Consider the following 20,931-nt stretch of genomic DNA (forward strand, 5'->3'; position numbering starts at 1 on the left):
CACTGCGACAACTGTGGTTGAGAGGTCTCCTCCCCAACCTGCTGGGCAGGGGGAACTGCTACTCCCCTTGCTACCCTTTCCCTCTGCAAAGGGAAAGCCGGAATTCAGGTGAGGTCTTCAGCAACAGGGAGACACCTCCCACACTGAGCAAATCATACCATAGTCTTTTATATAGGTTCACAAGACTAAGGGCATGAAGCTCCTGACATCAGAGGGAGCTGCAAAGCATTGTACCAGCACATGCTTCAGGGCTATATCCTACAGCAAAGTCGTGAGAGATCCTGTGGGGACGACGATTTGAAACCAACTGCACGCATGTTTCCAAGAACGCCGTCACGCATGGCAGGGCTCAAAAGCTACAATAATGTACGCAAATATTTTCACTCCAACAATAAAACTGAATCAAAACCACATTCAGCTCTTCTGGGTAGAAGTGTTTGCTATTATAAGAAATGAAAAGGCCAAATCTTTTCGCACACAATGAATCTTCTCCCATCGCTTTTCTGGTTGGATGCCATGACAGGCACAAAGCTCCAGATGCGCTGCCAGCGTGAGTCACGTTTGGTACATCCCCCCACTTCAGGAAAGTTATACCATGCATAGCTCTGTCCTCCTGATTATAGCAGAGTAATATAATAATTTCCAGAGCAACAGAGCAAGACATATTTCATGACCGTTGTGAAGTATATTAGCATGAAGGAAAAGAAGAACAAAAAAGAATTTCTTACAACAAAATTTGGATCAAATCTTTTCCAGCTGCACATCAGGAACGAATTTGTCTCACAGTTCCTAATTTCAGTATAGGTGAGAGATTTCCTTTTGAAACATTTCCTTGCTGCCTCCCAATTGTCCCTTGACTTTGCCTTTATAATTGACATCTATCATAAAATTGTAATCTATAGATGGAATCAAAGAGATTCCCACAATGCCAGTAAAAAAGCTTGAGCAAAAGAAATGAAAAGAAGTGGCGGGGGGAACCCTACTTTAAAATACATTGTCACGTTTTGTAACCCTCTAAAGGAATGTAAGAAAAGTAGTATTAACTATTTGGATGTGGTTTTTAACCCAGCAGGAGAGCGAAGATTACATATTTCAAGATTCTGAAGCAAATAAGCTACAGGCATGTCTCTCACAATCTTCCAAAAATGTAATTTATGTGTATTTAATCTGCATCTCTACCTTACTATTGTGTACATAAAAATGTGTACATGCAAACACAGACAAAATGTTCTCCCTCCAGGATAATACATGCAGACCCACAGTAATTCTGATACTAGTATTCTGAATTTATTAACTAGGATTATTGACTCATCCTGCAAATACTTGAGAGTTTAATTCCAGTTAAATGCGTAAGCATTCCCTTTGCTACATGCATCCCTTGGCCTACATGCTTATGTAGGATGTATTTAAGTGCAGTCTTGGGTTTGTGACCATTATGGTAAACCTGAACCTACAGCACCAAATCTGCAGCATGGCTAACCGAGCCAACTAATGAAGTTAATTAAGACAAATGGTTAACTTTTATCATCGTGGTTTTTGATATGATTTTGTTGTGGCTCCAGGAATTGAGTCTTTTGAAGTGTCTCCAGGGACTGAGCAGGCAGTCGCTGCCAAACACGGGTGCAAGGTTGAGTGTACCCCCGCCTGCTGGACCCCGAAGAGCTCAGTGCAAACCCCCACCTAACCCTCGGTGCCAGCCTCTGCCCTGGGTCCCCACGGGCCAGCTGATGGGGCAGCTTCTTTCTCAGCCCTGGGAGTTTTGAACGTGTATCCTGATCTGCTTGACAGCCCACTTCCACTCAGAGCAGCTCAAGGAAGCCTGACCACTCAGGTGGGACCACCACCACCATCGAACTCTGGAAACAGAGAGGGTACAAGATCCTGGTGGCACGGTAGGTGCGATACAGAAATCCTTAAAAACTGGTGAGGAAACCAATCAAACAAAAATGTTTCTAGAAAGTGCTTTGGACAGTGCCATATTGCCCACCAGCCCTGCTGCCCCATGGGGCACCTCCAAGGACTTCCGAGGAGAAATGAAGACCTCATCTGGTCAGCTAAGGCACACGGTTCATCCTTCACATGGTGTGTGACTTTTAAAATACCATGACAACCTGAAAGATGCCATGAGCAGCAGGACCACCCCTCCAGCCCAGACGAATGTCCAAGGCGAGTCCTGTGGTCAGTCTTGAAAATGAGAAGGGCACAAGCAGAGGTGGAAGGGCCCCACTTGCTGCATTTTGCAGCAGCAGCACGAGGCAGAAGACAAATGAAGAGGTGAGACGGAGTAAGGGGAGCCCAGCGGGCACAGGGTGGGGGGAAAAAGTAAGACAAAACTGCTTTTGTTCAGTCATTTGCAAAACTGAATGATGTAAGACCAAAGGTCTCAGCTCAGCAAAGCATTTAAGCCCAAGCTGAAAGCAAGCCCCTCTTCCCTGACAGCACAGCCTGACGAGTGAGGTTTGCCTTTAGCCATCGGTCATGTTCCTACAGCACGGCCACAGCTCCCTTTGGCTTTTCCTGCCATAAGCTTGCTGTTATACTCTTAGCATCAGGGAAGTCAAACACACACACAGGCAAAAGTTAGGCAGATTAAAAAAGAAAAGCATCTTTCCCCACATAGCGGTTTCCTCTAGCACTTACACTTTCTTTTGTCTCCATTCTGTGTATTTCCCCAAATGGTACTTACTAGGAAAGCTCTATTTTAAGCACCTGCTTTGATGAAGAGAGAATTAAAGTGCCATATGCTATTAGACCTCAGTTATCTCACACACGCTCCCACACACGTTATTTAACAGCAACGTAACGACATCAGCAGTGCATGGCTGCTCCACCCGCAGCCTACGGCACCATTAACACCAGTTGTGCCAGTCACACAAAGCATGACCTTTATCGGTCCAATTTTGGTGTTATTTTAATGTTCTACAACCACGGATGTAAAAAGTGTAAAAAGCACTTTTCTACACCTACACCTCTTTTGGAAAACAGCTAAGGACTTTCTTTAACTTGATCCTCCAGTCCACTCCTGGAATACACTTTTTTTTTTTTTTTGCAATAACCTTATGGAGAAGCCTCTAATAAAAAATGCCTTTTTGATAAGCACGTGTATCCACATATCACTTGGCAAGACCTCACTTTAAAACATGTCTAACTACAAATTTGCACATCCTCAAGCACTTTGAGCATTTTACTACTTCAGTTCTTTTACTACTGGCCAGTTCATTCAGCCCAGAGGCGACTTTCCAAGATGTTTTTATAAGCCATTTATCTCCACAGTGTTTTGCTAACAGTTGGTGGCAATATTACCGCACACACTCACGGGTTTCACCATCCACACATCCCCCGAAATGACCGCTTCCCCTAAATGCATTTCTTATTAATGAAGTACTCGACAAGGCTCCCAACGGCAGGAGCAGGGAAAAGGACCCACAGCAGGGTGAGGAGGAAACATCTTTGCTTAGACTTTGAACTTAAAGAGAGTCACTTCAGAAACCTCACAGAATAAGCAACAGATTTGCTGCTCTGCAGATGCGGGCAATTTTGGGTAACCCAGACCGCCGGCAGAAAGCCGATTTCTTAAGACACCACAAAACCCTGTAGCATGCTCCCTGAGGGCGAGCCTCCCTCCCCACCGCAGAATGAACTTCTGCGGGCATAGCTTTCGCTCAGGGTAGGTGGTCCCCACCTGTAGGGAGATGCCAAGCCCAGGGGTGCTGACACAGCGCTGCAGAGAGTTTCCCCACGGGCTGGGACGCGACTCCCGTCCCTCCCCGGTGCTCCCGCTGCCCCAGCGCCCCATCCCTCACCCCAGCCGCCACCGAACTCCGTCGAGAAGCCAAGCCCGGCGCGCCACCACCACTCACCCCTCTCGCCGGCCTGGAGGGCACGGACGACATCGTCGAGGTCGAGGTGGCGGCTGCTCTCGTCAAAGCTGTGCACGGCCATGTGGAAGGCCTCCTCCTGGAAGACCACATGCACGCCCTCCATGGCGAAGTAGCAGCTGCGCTCAGGGTTGCTGTCGCTGTAGAGCAGCGTGGCCCGGCTCCACTGGTGGTGGCGGAAGAGGGCCAGCAGCATCTCGCCCATCTTGGCGTAAGCGGGGGCGACGCGGGTGAGGTGCGAGTACTCGCCGGCCTTGGCGCCGAAGCCGGCGGCCAGCGCCCCCGCCGACAGCATGGGCACGTCCCAGTGCGCCGCCAGCCGCGCCACCGGCGCCGCCGCGTACTCGCAGACGGGCCCCAGCAGCAGATCGGGGCGGCGGCGCTGCAGGGCCACCATGTCCACCAGGCTGAAGAGGGCGCGGTTGCCGCACGCCGAGTCCTCGTAGGTGAGCTGGAAGGCGTAGCCGGGCGGCAGGCCGGCGCCGCTCTCCCGCAGGCTCCGCACCGCGTACTCGATGGCCGGCCGCACCCGCCCCAGCGAGAAGAGGTAGGCGTCGTCCTGCGGCAGCAGCACCAGCACCCGGATCAGCTTCTCCTCCTCCGCCGCCGCCTCCGCGCCCGCGGGGCCGCCGCCCAGCGCCGCCCGCGCCGCCAGCACGCAGCAGAGGCTGCTGAGCAGCCAGGGCGGCATCGCGCCCGCCCCCCCGCGAGACGCCCCCGAGCTCCGGCAAACTTTTCGCCCCCCTTCCCCGCCCGCCTCGAAATTGTTCGGTCGTGTTTTATTTCTCAGGTGTTTGGCCAGTTCACAACCTGCCCCAGCCTGCGGGTTACGGACGGAGCATCTCGGCTCTGCCTTTCTTGTTGTCTTAGAGGTAGATTATTATGATGATGATGATGATGATGGCTATTAATTTTTGCCTTTCCCCCCGCCCGCCCCCCCCGGCCGCCACCACCGCCGCCGCCGGATCCCCCTGCGGGGCTGCCAGGCTGCGCCCTCCCCGCTTAAGTAGCGCGGAGCGACGGCAGCTCTCCGCACGCCCGGCGCGGCGCCGCCGCCTTTGTGCGCAGGGCGGAGCCGGCCCGGCCGCGCCCGCCCGCCCCCTCCCGCCGCCCCCCGCGCCCGCGCACCGCGCCCGCCAGCGCCGGGGTTGCCGCGGCCGCGGCGCGGAGGGCGTGCGTATCGCGTATGTAGCGCTTATGGCGGCACATACATCTACCTTCCTGCTCGGCTGCTGCCCTCCCTGCCAAGCGAGTCCCCGCGGTCAGGGTCGGGGAGTAAGCATTGCAGGTTTGGTTTTTTTGGGGGGGGAGGCGGGGGAGATGTTGCTTCAGCCCAGTTAAGCTGCGTTTAACTGCATATCGGAAGTATTTGGGACATACCCCCAGTGGCTCAGGGGTCGGTGCTCGGCAGGGCTGGGGGATTTGGGGAAGGGAGGGTGTGGCAGCATCGGTACTAGGGGGTGCAGGCAGCACCCCGAAGGGTGCTGCGGCCGGTTACAAGTAGGGCTGCCCGGTCCCCAGCTCCTCACCCAGAAAAGGTGCCGGTGCTCCGGGACGGCATAACTCGATGGGGAATCCGGCACTGCATCCCTGACCCCTGCCTGTATCCCTCTGGGGTCTTTCTGAGACGCCCCCCCGCCGCCATGTCAAGAGGGCCCAGATGCAAGTTTTCTGTCACTGGCCACCCCCTGTGCCTCAGAGACAAAATTTCATGATCCCAAGCAGCAGAGGTTTCCCCAATGAAGGAGACAAGTCCTGTTCTGAGATTATTTTCTTGGGGAAAAAAAGGAAAGTAACTTTTTATCTTGACAGTACTGCATCGTCTGAGCGTGTTAAATGCATCCCTGCTCAGCTCTACTTAACTGGCCATGAAGCTGCTATGCTTAAAATTTTGTCAGTTATCCATTTAAAATCTATACTCCTGTTCTGGAATAAAGTCAAGGCAAAATGTGCAAAATATTTTGTGAAAGAGGGTTTGAAATACCTGATGCTGTATGACAGCAAAATCCTAAAGGATGGCCCTCTGTGGAGTTTCCTTTGCCTTGTAACGGCACACATCCTCAAACCCAGAGCAGGGCTGCACTCTTTGGTGTATTATGGTTGCCCAGAGAGTGCCAGGTTTGCATTCAAAAGGTGAGTGAACAGCTCCTGGCTTTACAGAAGGGGTTTGTTTAGTTCAGCACAGAGATTGTTGTCAGGGCAGAACATGTAAACTTACTTTTGTTGCTGCCTTCACTGTGCAGTCTATGAATGGGAAACTTGCGCTCCTGGGGTGACCATCTGCTCACCTTGAAGATGCCTCGGTTAAAAAGAAAAGAAAACTGCAAGCGCTTGTGCAATTACAACCGAGAAGTGGAATGAAAACAGCAGATAATGTGATGTACAGAAATAATCATCAAAAAAATATTTTTTTCAGGAACATTTACCTAATGGGGCTTGGTAAAATAAAGAAGCTCAGAAATTCAAAGATGGGTAGCGTCTCTGAGAAATGTGCCTCTCACGTAGTTTTATTTGATTACTGAATTGAACTTCAGAGTGTTCTTGAAGATTACATAAACATCCACCCTGGTGAAGCTGGTTTTGTGTGTTCCTGTACTGTAAGTTATGTCAGGCATTTTTTGTTGTAAATGACTCCATACAACATAGCGGAGATTAAGCAGAATGTTACAATATACAACACGCCAGCCATCTTCACCACAAAGCTTGCAAAAACATTTTCTTAAGACACATTTTGAAATGCTGACCTTTGTAGTCACTGCTTTATGGTGACCCTACAGATGTGTTTACAACACCGAAATCTGGACAGATCTCTCTTGATTCCCTCCTTCCCCCACGAGGATATCTTTTTCATTTTACGTGTGAGCTCTATACTTTCCTAGCTGTCTTTTTTTGAGTGTAAGCCTTATAATCACAACGGAAGAGATTGTAAGCCCATAAATCACAGGGCTGCCATCCCTTCACACTGGCTGCTCCTTGTGAGGTAAAGTACTGCTGGGAATGAATAAGAGTCGGAGAAGCAGGGCCGCATGAGGGGAAAAAGAAACAAAAGGCATCTAGCCAGTACTGTGTATTAGTAGTAGCATCAAGACCAATTTTGATGCTTTCAGGAAAAGATTTGGCCCCCCGCAGCATGAGGGGGCCTGAGCAATTGCATTCAGCCTTACGGGGGTCACAGTGTCAGGAACATTTCGGTTGTTCCCCTTCACCCTAAGCAGTTTTATAAAGAAGAATCCCAGCCTGTGACTGATTTATTTTTTGAGCTAGAAAGTTATGCATGAGAATTTACTTGTTAATCCCAGTTCAAAATGTCACTTAATCCACTTCATCATTAGTTCACTTACAGTATTTTCTATAGCTATAAATCCAACATTTCTCCACAGACATTATTTTTTTCAGCTACATAAATGCTTTTGAACAGGAACAAATCCTGCAGTTGTGAATCAGTAGCAGGCAGAATGCCCGCAGACTGCAGCGAGCAGTTTCAGGCTGGCCCTTTAGGACTCGGGTCATTTCAGACACAGGCTATTTTCCCCCCAGAAATAACTCAAATCAAGAATCACTTGACTTGCTCAAGCTGGCATTAGCAACGGTCTGAGCAGCCTGTTTGCAGATTAAGAAAATGCTTCACAGACAAGTTTGCTGAAAACATAGTCCCCCCTAGAGGTTGAAAAGATGAAATATTTTAAATCATCTGTACTGCAAATCTATTCTGCTATTCAGACTTCAAGTTCTTTCCTTGTTTTTCAGGAAATCTGTTCTCTTTTTATTTCAAGGAATCAATATTCTAGAACACACCTAAGGGATTTCATACTGTGACATGATGGATCTGGGTGTCTCTTTTAACGTCTTGTGGTCTTACCTTTGTACACTCATGTTATGTAAAAATGCAACGCAGCTTTTAGGTGAAAATATTGCAGCATGAAAGCTCAAGATGAGCAGATCTGATGCTAAAAAATACATGGAAAGGGGACATATTTACTTGATCTTCTTTTAATTGACACCAACTTCTGTGTAGGTATGTATACACGAACTACAAAATGACAAAACAACAAACAGAAACCGTAAGCATATATGTACAATACATATGTAATAACATTTTGCAGAACTCATTACTCTTGCTATTATAACAGCTTCCACTTCACAGCACAAGGTAAGGTAAAGGCGGGCAGGTAGATGTCATTTTTATTTTACAAATAGGAGAGAACAGAACTTGGGAAGGGAAACTGTGATGTCCCAGAGGTCTAGGGTGATGTCAAGATCATCCCTCCACTGCACTGCTTATCTTCACTACTGCTGCTGAAATCATGGCTTGATGGTCCTCAACAGTCACACAGTGCTACAGGTACCCATCGTTTCCCACCGGTACCGAAAGGTAAGCTGAGATCCAGGCCCATGAGAGATGTGCTGTTCAATTACATAAAAGCAGATCCTAGGATGAAAAAGACTGACACCACCCTGCCCAATTAGTTGCAGATTCTGCTCATGTGCCCAGGTTGTATTTCAAAAGCGCTTACTCTTTTAAAACATACAGATTATGGGGCTAAAAGCCAACACGATATATATTTATGTAACCCAATCAGTACTTGCTGTGTTTCCTCACATCTACAGGGTTATATTGAATGTAAGGTAATGGGGTGAACGACACAAATCAGGAAATCTTTGCAGAGACACAACATTCAAGGCAAAATGCAGGAGAGCTGCCATGGCTTACAGAAAAATACTGCTCACAGAATTGTCATAGGAGGCCCCAGTTTGCCATAAGAAGAATTATGACAGATATGCATGCTAGGGACATACCCCGATTTATCAAAATTAGATTACTAACAACGGGTATGGGTTAGAGCAACTTCAGAAGGGCCCAAATTCATACCTTGGGACTGATACGGTATAAATCACAGTCAGCAAGTGTGTCTTCAAACAGTCTTATTTCTGTGCCCTGTATAGTTGTAGCGAAGGAACTGGATCCATACCTTCATTTCCATCAGAAGACTTTGGAGACTCCCTGAAGCACCACCCTTCACTGCATGCAGAAACAACATTAACAACCTTAAATTAGAGATGTCTCATTAGCTGTTCCATGATACACTTTCAGTCACCTCATTTCTTCTCCCCTTCCTTTTCAGGTCAATCCATTTGGCATTATAGCAGGGATAAATCATCTCTGACATCTTTTATGTAAGAAAAAGTTGAAGATAGGCAATTGATTTGCTTGTGAAGTTGTAAGAATAACCCCATTTTACAGTAGCAGTCCATCAAGACAGTATGTTGGAATTACATTCCATGTTTCCTTTCCAATTAATGCCCTAGTCTGTGTGAACAATAAACCGTCTACCTTAGTAATGAATGTGTCTAAATATATGATACATTGCCAAGGAAATGTAGGCCTTATTCAGATTCATGTTAATTTTAAAATATGGGGAAATAATTTTTCATTTATATGAAAAAATAAAATTGTCACTAATTGTATATAATGTTTTTCAGTTTCTAATAACTCATACCCATCTCAGGAAGGTTATCCTGTGATAACTGCAGGAAGAAACACTGCGAATTCTATGAGGGACAGGCAAAATCATCTTTTGAAGTGTTTCAAAATAAGAACAGTGTGCAGAAGATTATATTTCTATTGGAAGTTAATTTTTCTTCAGTATTCCTACCAGTTCCAAACTGAAATAGTTGCTTTAGGGATTATTACAAAGCACGTTTTTCTCTCCCTCCCTATGACTAGTATTAATGAACAAATAATTACCTGTACTTCTGCAGTTAAGGCATGTCTGCAGCTGCCACAGTAACTTTGCCACACCTATGCTTTTCATTTCCAAAATGAAAGAAAGCTAAAAAAGACCTGACGATGGAAAAGGTTCATAGTTTTCAACAAACACAGCAACAAGATATCTTAGCTATTACAGTATTGTTAGCTCTACCTACTAGATATTGCTTGATATTGCCCTTTATATACTGGCATTACATGCAGCCATTATATATAAACTGACTCTTTTCATTTTAGTTGAACAATAACAGTTTGGGTTCAAGTTTGCAGAATGTGTGTCTACCATAGCATTTTTTAATTGTTCTTATTCTAACTTCAGCTGGAAAATCTTGGCCATTCCTCAAGAGCTTAAGGAAATATTCATTGCCTTACATCTACAAAAAACTGGCAACTTCTTTTTTACTTCATCCCTCCAATCTGGGAGGGGCGTGGGAGTGGTGGAGGAGAGAGCCTGTGTGTGAGGGACAGGCACATGAAAATGTGCCATTTAACCAGGTTTGAATTCCAAGGTTAGGAAGACTGCTGTTCCTACGAGAAGTCCAAGCAGCAAAAGGTTAACAGCATAAATCCAAGATTTTTTCTCCTCGTGTGCACCATCCCCTTGCAACTTGCTTATCATGTTGTACCTGCACTGTCTGTCCCCAGCAACTGAGCTTTATCTCCATCCCAACCCTGTACCCTACCAGTGACCCAATGGCACATACATGGCACCAACAGGGATGAATACGCTTGCTTTGGGCCAGGACTTAGAGGGACCTCAGCTACTCCAGACTCCTGCATGAGGGTGCCAGAAATAACACTGGGAAGCCTCATTCTGTTTTCTTTGTATAGCCCAGGGGAAAGCTGGACTGATTCTTCTGCCCCCTCCTGAGACATCCCAGCACTGGCCATTCTCCAGCTGGGCACAGCAATTCCTATCTGTGTCCTACCACAGATTTCCCAAAGCACTTTACATGCTTCACAGAAAGAAAACATCTTGGGTAACAGGAACATATCCTTACATTTTATATTCAGTTTGGACCATTTTTTTTTAATGGTTATGATTAATAATAAGAAAGTATGCTATATTTGCATGGTATTTTAATTATAAAACTGTGCTAGGGAGAACTTAGTCTTCTTATCATGTAGAGGCGTGTGTCTCTCGAACTCAAACTCAGTCCAGCATCCACAAACTGTACCCTCTGAAATTATACTGGCAGCAAGCAGCAGAATAAACAAAAGTGTAAGAGTTCAAAGGCCAACAAGAAATCATGGACTCATTTGTTAATGTGGCCTTAGCAAAAAGAACCAGATAAGCATTAATTGCAAGCATCAACTTTGAAGGTAATTAGCTGCCAATAAAAGTCACGAACACCCATTCAAATGCAAGTCATTCCATTCTCACCATAAAATTTGGTAGATGTGTGTGTGGTGCGTGTGTGTTGTGCTACCACAGAGCTTGCATGGTGCTGAACCAGTGCCAAACATGGAGCCAGAGAATGTAGACAAACACTCAGCAGCAGCGCAACACTTGTGAGTTTCCCTGAAAGACAAAAGAGGCAAGTTGAAATGACTGATCAGGCTGAGCATAACCCAGGTCACAGGTAGAAATAAGAGGGTTAGGCCTTAAAGGCAATGGAGTATGGAATTACTCATAAATCCACAAATGAAGAAGGGCACTGATTGTATAGCAGTTATTGATGTGGTGCAGGTGTCATTTCTGTACTACATAGAAAGAAGAGCCAGTACTCTTTTGGGTGTATTACAAATCTATGAGTAATACAATGCTCTACTGTGAAAGTTGTTTTGTGGTGGTGAAAACAGTTAACAGAGGCTGTAAAATAGAGATCTTAATTTTGAGCCAGTCCCAGGTGCTGATCAATCGAGTTTAAGTCTTTTCTTTATTTATACAGAAATTGCTTGTAAACGCTAAGTGTAATCGAAGTATAAACTCAACCATCACCAAACTTCAGGATTTTGATTCGCTTTATCTCTTGAAAATATTTAATGTGGTACCGCCATTAGAAGGCTATGCCTGATCAAGTGATTTGTCATCAACTGAACTTCAAGAAAAAAGGAACAGGATTCCCAAAAAGGCAAAAAACAGTGGAGTTCCACGTTTTTGCAGCAAGATTAAAATTGCAAAAAAATGCTGAAAAATTTTGATTTTTCCCTTGAAAGTCTTCGCAAAAGAAGCTCCTTGTTTATGGGTCCACAGACTAAACCTATGCCTGAAACTTTGAAAGCAATCATGCATTACAAGGAATAATTGCATTATACTTTGGATAAAATATTGTCTGGCTCCTATCGCTAAGTGAAAAAGTATGTCTGTTTATCTTTCACTCTAAAAATCCCTAAACAGCAAAATGCAGTGCACAACAGGACTTATATTGTCATTCTGTAAAAAAATATCCTGAACAACTGGAAGCAGGTGCCACCAGTAAACACCTCATATCGCCACAGAAATGAGAGGCCAGTCCGCCAGACTCCACTGACTTGACTTGAGCTCTACAAGGGTACTCCTCAGAAGTGTTGGACGTCCACAAAGTGAAAGTTATCTTTCCTTTCTTTTCCATAAATAGCAAAGATTAAACTTCTCGTCATGGATGTTCAAGGAGGAATAATACTTCTTGTCCGCTCTCTGCCACCCCAGACAATGTACAACATGGGCAAAATGCAGCTTTACACAGAGCAAACATTATTTACATTAGTTGTTAGTCCCTTACAGCATATGCATGGTTCCACTGAAGCCTATAGAAGGACATACTGATCATAAGGTGACAACAAAACCTTCAAGATAGCCTTTATTTCTAAGAAAGATGTTTTTGCATTTATGGTCGATTTAAACAAAGTAACCCCACACTTCTTCTGTTTTTCCAAGTACTTTCAGAGATGAGAGTAATATTTAGAAAGCAATTATTGCATACTTTTTAAAAGTGTAACCTTATAAAGTACCTTGGACTTATATTGCCTCTCTCCAAAATGCACCTTCCTCTTCCACCTAGGCTACATTGGATTTGTAAGAAAGATTAACTTTTTCTAGGCAACCAGTTTCTATATTTACAGATAATATCTGGGTATAGAACAGACCTTTTATGCCAACCAAACTAAATTAGAAGGATAAAACATATTGGTCTGGATCAACAATCAATCAATCTGTGATTTTCACTTTTGTTTTAATTTCCATGTCTTAGAACAACACCTACAAAATTTGGCCCCAGGATTTTGCTAGTGTAAATCTTGGATGATCACCCCTGAAGTGCACAGAACAATGGCAACCTTGTTCCTCGTGCATTTGTCTCCATCGAAGAACCACATCATAGTTTGAGATAAGTAGCAAGTGCTGAAGTACAAACGTTTGCTGTGCCTTACCAGCACCATAGCAATTCTGTCAAGAGTACTTAAAAGGCTTTGGATAGCAAAGATAATTTCTGCTCAAGTTTTAGTTAAGTCTACAATAGGTACCCATATTGCTTGTAAAAGACATATTAGAAAAATTGTCATGTGCCCCTCAAAACCAGAGTTGGGATCAGACATCCCAGTTCCACTGTCAGCCAAAGAGTTGGATTGCTGTTATGTTTTAACCTCAAAACAGGAACTATCTTGATGTGCTACTTTCACATGTATTCCCATATAAATGGAACAGAAGTCTCATAACATAAGACATCTATGCTTTGGCTGGATGTTCAGCACTACAGGCAGTATCACTTTACATAGTAATATCAGCCCAGGAACTGATTAATCTTTAAAAATATTCTGAGGGAAAATGTGGATTAATTTTTAAGCCAGATCAGTTCATTGATATGGTTTGCAGTTGTGTCGGCATGGCAGAGCAAGAGATCTGAAAGGACAGCGGCAAGCTGCCAGAGACGTGAGGCACGAACTCTTTAGAATTGGCATTAGCACTGAAATCTCTGTATGTCTTTTCTCTTGCATGTTAATTAGTGATTAAATTATTGCAAAAGCATGGAAAAAGACACTTTTAATACTATTGGCAGATCTTGTTCCAGTGAGTAGATTTTTTAAATATTTCATTAACTAAAAATATGTGCTTCGGGAGTTCTGTCATTTCCATCTTATTAAAGCACTAAGTGATAAAAAATTAATGTATGGACTTGGTGGAATACACATTTGTCATTTGTTATGACAAATGACATCACATGAATGGAATGGGAACACATAAGATTACCAAGAGAGGAGAAAGGCTGAAGGAACAGATAAGTGGATGGAGGAAGACACGGCAGAGTAATGAAAACAGCACAGAGAAAAGAGTGGGATAGCAGTAGTCAATAAAGTGTTATGCACCAAAGCAAGTCAAAAGAGGACATCTGACACTTAATGAAGAACGGTTCATTTCATACATTAGTTAATGTCACTTAATTTGACTGAGATGGGTAAGAGGTCTACAAAAAAAAGGATAGAGGTTCTAGTTCCTGCTAGGAGGCAGGAACTCGGCATTGCAGAACAGATCACTTGTTCAAGCTGACAGAAGCAGAAGAAGAGGAAATGGAGGTGTCTTCATCCTCTCTGCAAAGACAGAGGTATTTTGGAAGTGTGGCTTCATTTGTGCACTAACCAACCTCTAGGAAGTGACATCTTCTTTATGTTCCTAAGACTCTACTGCTACTTTCCGTTAGTTGAGTGTTTTGCTTTTGCTGGCATCATGAGTAAGTGCTTTTATGACATACACACACACACAAAAACAATTACTGCTTGAAAATGTTTAACTCATTCTCCTGTATGTGCACTTGTAGACTAAGGTCAAAAGGACGGAAACATTCCCATATTTGTAAAAAAAACAACCCACCTCTTTCACATCTTTTGCTGCCAAAGCAGACAGAAAGAGCAAACATGCAATTGTGGAAATGTTAGCAAGAATTAGACCTCTTTCTGAAAAAGTAGCAGTTTTACACCTCTTTTCTCCTCTTAAATTTTCCCAGCAGCTTTCACATAAGAAAACAAGGACAGCAAATATCAGGTTTTAATTCTTTTTTTCTTCAATTGTTGCACCATTCGTTTTTAAAGCTAGACAGATCTTTTTAGGAAGATGGGTTTGGCCAACTTTTTTAATCTCAAAGGCAGTCAGGACCTGGTCCAATGTAGAACAGAGCAGAGCAACACCCCAATGTAATATGTAGCTCAAGTGGAACTGTTCTGGTTTTTGTGTACAACTGTTCTTGCTGAAATCAATTGGATTGTCGTGAATCAAAAGAAACAGGGGAAAAAAGAAGGCTAGAGGTCATATTCATTCTGGCAGTAGCTGGTCTGAAAGAAGAGGCTTTGGGGACTGGTTTCCAGCCCCTAGCTGTCTGGCTGGCTGGGTCCTGTGGCCAGACTTCACTGCCCTTCTAGATATGCCACGACAACTGCATGTGTAGCTGCTGCTTACCCCAATTCTGCCAGTATGATTTGAGTGTAAAAGGTGTTTCTGCTAAACGAGGCCAAGGAGCGGCTCCACATGAAGAAATGCCAAGAGACTGGAGGGGGTGATAATTTCTGGTGTAGTGCAGAAAATAGCTCCAGGTGAGCTGCAGTAACAAATTTCTTATCCCAAAGCAGCTGGACCTAAGATGGCATATTGGGCTTAGGTGATCTAGAAGATAAAATAAACATATATGTAGACAATATCTTTTTTTACCATCTTTCCTTCTCTTGTGGCTTACCCTTTGTGCCAACATTAAACAGTACCCTCGTTTAAAGGGGCGATTGACCCTATGATATTTGTGAAAGGAAAGCTTTATGTACAGAGCCTAGCAGCATAGGCAGTGTGAGTACGTGCCACATATGAACAATGCAGTGCTTTCCAGGTATGGGAGAATCACATGAAGGCAGAGCCAGAATCGTGACAAATGAATGGGGAGATATCAGAGAGACATGAGAGCAGTAAGAAGTGCAGCTAGGTGTGACGATAATGACTTTATTGAAACAAAAAGGTCTGTATTAGTATAAATTGCATTAGTTTACTGACCACTTGCATGATTAGATGAAACTGGCATAAATGTTTGAAAAACATGTACTTTAGAGCGGCTATCAGTCAGCCTGTGTTAAACCAGAAGGATATTTCAATCTGATTTCAGCCTTTGTTTGGTTCTTGTCCAATAAGTCATTAGGTGTATGAAGGAGGAAAGAGTACATGCTAAAAATCTGCGAACATGTCAAGATGAAAGAGGGCTGACACATACTTTAAAATTTTGATGATCATAACAAACTGGAGAGGTAGTTTGAAGTCAAACAATCAATTTAATAACGTCCAGTGCTTTGCCCATCAGGAAAGTGTACAGAAAAGCAGAATAGAGTACAGAACAGAGCTGCAGAAAAGATTCTGCTCATCCTAAAGGCCCACGAACTGAAGGCGAGTGAGGAAAATGATGCTGGTATATTAGCTGAAGTGCTGTATGTTAGGTCTGAGCAATAGCCCTCTCTGTTCTGCAGGAGTGCTATGTTTGCTTTTGAGCATTATTGGTTTTGAGAGAGACACAGGAAAACTGGAGAGTTCAGAAGGGAAGAACCAGAGTCTGGAAGTGTGTCCCCCTGAGACAGGATCAAAAGTTAAGTTTGCTTAGTCTAGGAGAGAGAAGACTGAAAGGAGATGTTGTGGTCCCTCCATATGGAGCAGATGTTTTCAAGATAGTGATCAGTTGTTTTTCTTTTCCATGCTATTGCCAAGATGTCCCATCCCATTCTTCCAGGTAAACTGTGAATAAAAAACCCCCTTGTATCTCCCCTTGGAATATCTTTTTCCTCTGATCAGCATCTAACAATGGAGTCCCTTAGGAATCCATCTTCTGGCAGCTACTGCTACGGAGAGTATTCTGTCCTCTATCTGTGTAGTTATAAAACCTTGAAATGATTTACCAGTTTAGTATTAGTTTTCATAAAATTCCAAATACTTCCAAGTGAAGAGAACACAAAGAAAAAAGACTTTATATAACTTGTCACAAGCGGTTAGATAAAATTCACAGTTAAGATGTCCCTGTTTTCATCAGCTTTCATGTGTTTCTTTATTTGAAGTAATGTTACTGGATTGTGTCCACGAAACGTCATTAAAATGGGATGGTTGTGAGAAGATCACCAGAACATTTGAGTCATGGCTAAAAAGAGAAACCCAGAACATACTTTGCAAATAAAATAAATTTCACTGTAAATGTGTGAAATTAAGTCATAACTGCAATGAAAAATACGGTCAAAGGAAACAAGACCCTAGAATGCAACATCTGCTTTCTCTGTGTTGTCTGTCATTTCCGCTGAAAATTGTCTGATGGAGCACTTGCAAGAGAAGCTAATACAAGAATTTTTTGTCCTTTGGTATTTGGAGATCATTTCCAGTGCTATGGAGTATGATGGAGATTGTTTGGAGTAAGAAATTGAAGTTGGAAAATCGATGGTTATGGACTGTACCAAATGAGTGACTCAGAAATGCATCCCTTGCTTCTAATCGCATTATGTAGGAAATTCCTCCATGTGCCACGTCATGCCATGGCATGGAGGAGACTGCCCACAGAGAAGATGAAGGAACAGTTTGGTCTCTGTAACACACAAATCACTACTTTTTCTGGTAAGAGTATCCAGAAGGATGTCTCATCAGGCTAATTATTTTTTGTGGAAAACTAAACACACTAAAATGTACCATAATATTTCTTTGTTAGGGAGAAAAGGTTACCAAAACTGTATTTTGGATTATGCAAAATTCCATTATATGAGCAAAAAGATTTTATACACTAGAATAGCTTGGTGATGTTCAGTTATAGTAAAAGTTAGTTTAAATTTAGGTACAAAAAACAAGGGTGCATCCAAGAGCCAGAAGTTTGGGGAAAGTGTTGTATCAATTGGATTTTTAACATTAGTTCTTTGTAATAGTTTAAGTCATGATTAAGGACAGTTAAGGACATGTGATTTTAATTTTTTTCGGTTTATCAGCCCTCCTCCTCAGTATATGAAATTGCTAAGATTTTATTTGCCTTCTTAAATGACTGCTGCCTCACTGTTTTATATTAACCAAAGAATAGGAAATGGAAGGCCAGAGCTCTGAATCCCAGTCTCACAGCCTAGTCACAAGACTGAGAGTGGAGACCAGAGTGGGAGTCACAGATCCACACAACTGCAGACAGCACATCTTTTTTCTGAGACCAGTACCCAAAAAAGATTTAAATGAAAAACAAACAACGGTTTTATGTCTTTAGGTGCAACGGGAAAATAGGAGTAATCTGCTGTAATACTGTGAAAAGGGGGACAGTTTATCCTAAAGGCAAAGATTTGGAAAAGTATCTTAATCCTAGATATATCAGTTGGGTTAATAATGTGCCCCCCAAAATTAAATGTATGAGCTCTATGAAAAGAACACAGTAGAGACCTGAGTTTAATTGAATGTATGCACACCTACTACTTTTCATAATGTGAGATAGCAAAATATTGTTGACTCCACTATAAGTATGCTAAAACTTGGTAGCCAAGTTCAGTAGGGGTAAATCTGAGATGCAGGGGAAATGAGTTATCATTGTTATGTTTGTTATGAAGAAGAAGAAAGCCAAATCTAGTTTTACTACAGAAAAAGGAAAGAAAAAAAAAATCATCCAGGATTCAGGACTTCTGTTATTTTCACAGGTATTTTAATTTAATGTCAACTTCATTTATTTATTTAACTTCATGTGTTGTTAAATTTCTTAATCTAGGTTTCAAAGCTTGCTATACTGGATTTATAAGAAGTCTACTGCTTTGTTATATCAGCCCAGGTGAAATTAATACAGCAGAAAACAGCACAAAAAGATTTCAATTCTCAAAGCTGAGATTCCTGTATTTGCATGATTTTGTAATGGGAGCTGATAGCTCTTCGCTTGGTGTGGGCTCACAGAAATCCATTAGGCCTTGAACTCAAATGATACATTTTGAACACTGGATGTAAGTGGGTGGCTTTCATAAAGTTTGATTTTCAAATTAGTTGGGAGTTTGCAAAGTTAGGAAATACTCTACAGTGAATAGGGTTGATTTAATGTTCACCAAATATAAACAAACCCAGACATTTTACAGAAAGGCCCGTGCTGTAGCACAAGTTAGATGGGTTTCCCTAGAGCAGCTGGTGCAAGTAACTGGTGTAAATGTGGTACAGGTTGTGAAATATTTTTCTTAAAATATCATCTGTTTCCCCTTCCTCAGTTCTTTGTATGTTCATTTACCATTTGTTTCTCACTATTTTTTTATTCTCGTCTCCATTTTAAAATTCTGATTAGCTTTTTTTTATATTTTATTTTCTTAAATTTTGATTATTTTTTCAAATTTTGATTTTAACTTCATTTTGATTTTTAGTTTTCCCGAACAAAATATAAGCCAAACAACACTGCCATTCCAATCGAACTTTCTGACTATGTTTTTTCCAACAAACTTCAAATGAAGCAGAAACATCCATTCATTCACCTGGTGATAATCATTAAAGAGCACTGAAATCAATTTACATTGGCTTAGAGTCCGGTTGAGTTCAGTTAACACATCTTTAAATACGCTGTTTAAGAGCGAAGCCAGTAAAACAGTCATTCAGTTTTGTATTTTGTGCCATAAACCCTGTTCTCTAAAGCCAAGAGCTGTGAGCGGGGGATCCTGCAGAATGAGCGTCTTACCAGCGCAGCATGTTTCGCTGCTGCCATCTTCTGGCAAAAGGGACAGTTCTCCCGCAGTTCACCCGATGGCTTTTGAAATCCCCAATCATCTTTTCTCTAATAGTATCAGTACAAGGTTTTCTTCATTTTGGGGTTAGATAATTTATCTGTAGATTTTGCAATGTGATGTCTCTTAGCCACTGAAAGATTTTAGAAGATATTGCAAACCTGAAAATTATTTAAAAAGAAATATCCTTTCTGTTACTAAACATTGTGTTGCTACACAACATCTTGCATATATTATTAAATGTAGCTGTTTAAGAAATGTTGTTGCCAATATTTATGCTGCTGGTATTTTACTTTTGTACAGCAAATAAATTATTCAGGTCTAGACCTGATTCTGTGTTTAAGTTCATATTGACTACAACTTCCTGGTTTAATATTTAAAAAAATATAAAAACATTTACATAATTTTTTAGGCCCTTGCATTTGTGGTCAAGTAATGTGGTGATGTTCTCTCAACCATCCTTCAGCCCTGCATAACTGCTGTTGGAAAGCTATACAAAACTGCCCATTTTTCCTGAACTTTTTCTTGCAGTACTTAAGTCCGTGGGGTGTGAGGTGCTCTGATGTCCATTTAAGCACATTTTAGCCAACTGAAACATTCTAAAATCCCTGATCATTATTGCAGATGAAGAAGCAGCGGCTGTTACAGGAGGCAGAAGTGTCAGGTACTCTGCAGTTGGCCAAGGTCCAAGGCAAGCCATAGCCCTCACCCCTGATCTGGACACTTCAAAGTAAGGTTCGTATGCCAGGATTTCTTGAAAACATGAAATCTTGTAATAAACACCTTTTTTAAAACTAGGCTACTGTACAAATTCATCAAACACACCATGGGCCTTTGGACATGCCGCTCTGCAAGCCCAGGGCCACCATGAGAATGTGCTGAAAGTAACCTTCCTAAATGAAAATATAATTATATAAAAAGAACAGCTGGGAGAGAAGGGGAGGAAAGCATGGCTACAAAGCAAAAAGCCTTGTGCCTGAATATCACAGCCTGTTCTTAGGGATGTCGGTAGCCTCCAACCCCCTGACGCTGAGCCCCCCTTCAGGACGGGGCTAAGATCAGCCGCACTCCTGCTGTGCAGGTCTGACAGATTCTCCCAAGAATCTCTTCCACTATCCCCGCCTCCCGGGAAATCAGAGATTGGTCAATCTGATTATTTTAGTCTCCTTTGCAAAGAGTGCTCCCATTCGTTCATCCATCCTTGACTGAATCTCTGCCTCAGGGCAATGGCAGCTGGGTCTCCCCGAGTGCCACCCCGTCCCTCAGCCTCCTTGCCACCCTCGTGGGGCCCTACGGCCATGCTGGCAGGGGAAGGCTGGGTACCGTTCTCCCCGCAGCAGCGAGAGGCGCGGGGGTATGGGGACACGGGCCTCGCGGCCCCGCTTTCAAACCCCCATGGGTGCTGACAGGGTCTCCGCTATCTTGAACTGCTGGGGCCCCTCACAGGCCGCCTCCACCCTTGCTGCGCCGTCGCCCCGGCCACACACCCCAGGGCGGCCCGGCGTGGCCCTCTGGCCCCATTGGCCGGACCCCGCGACTCAGGCCGCGTCAGTGCGACCGCCCCCGGTTGCATCAGCTGCGCAAGCCGAGAGGCGCCTGCGCGGGGCCATTTCCGCCCCCTCCCCGCTGCGCCGGGAGGTTCCGCGTGCGGCC

General features: G+C 43.5%; 1 protein-coding gene across 1 annotated transcript in view; it reads right to left on the reverse strand.

Moving 5' to 3' along the window:
• Nucleotides 1-4,569, reverse strand: part of NPR3 (natriuretic peptide receptor 3) — a gene marked incomplete at its 5' end in the record, with an annotated part of 41,896 nt that extends 37,327 nt beyond the window's left edge. The window contains one exon of the mRNA XM_082012928.1: nt 3,861-4,569. Within this exon, the coding sequence (XP_081869054.1) occupies nt 3,861-4,569 (709 nt within the window). The remainder of the gene's footprint in view (nt 1-3,860) is intronic.
• Between the last annotated feature and the right edge of the window lie 16,362 nt (nt 4,570-20,931).

This window comes from Phaethon aethereus (genome assembly GCF_964289735.1).
Source record: "Phaethon aethereus genome assembly, chromosome: Z".
Taxonomy (NCBI): domain Eukaryota; kingdom Metazoa; phylum Chordata; class Aves; order Phaethontiformes; family Phaethontidae; genus Phaethon; species Phaethon aethereus.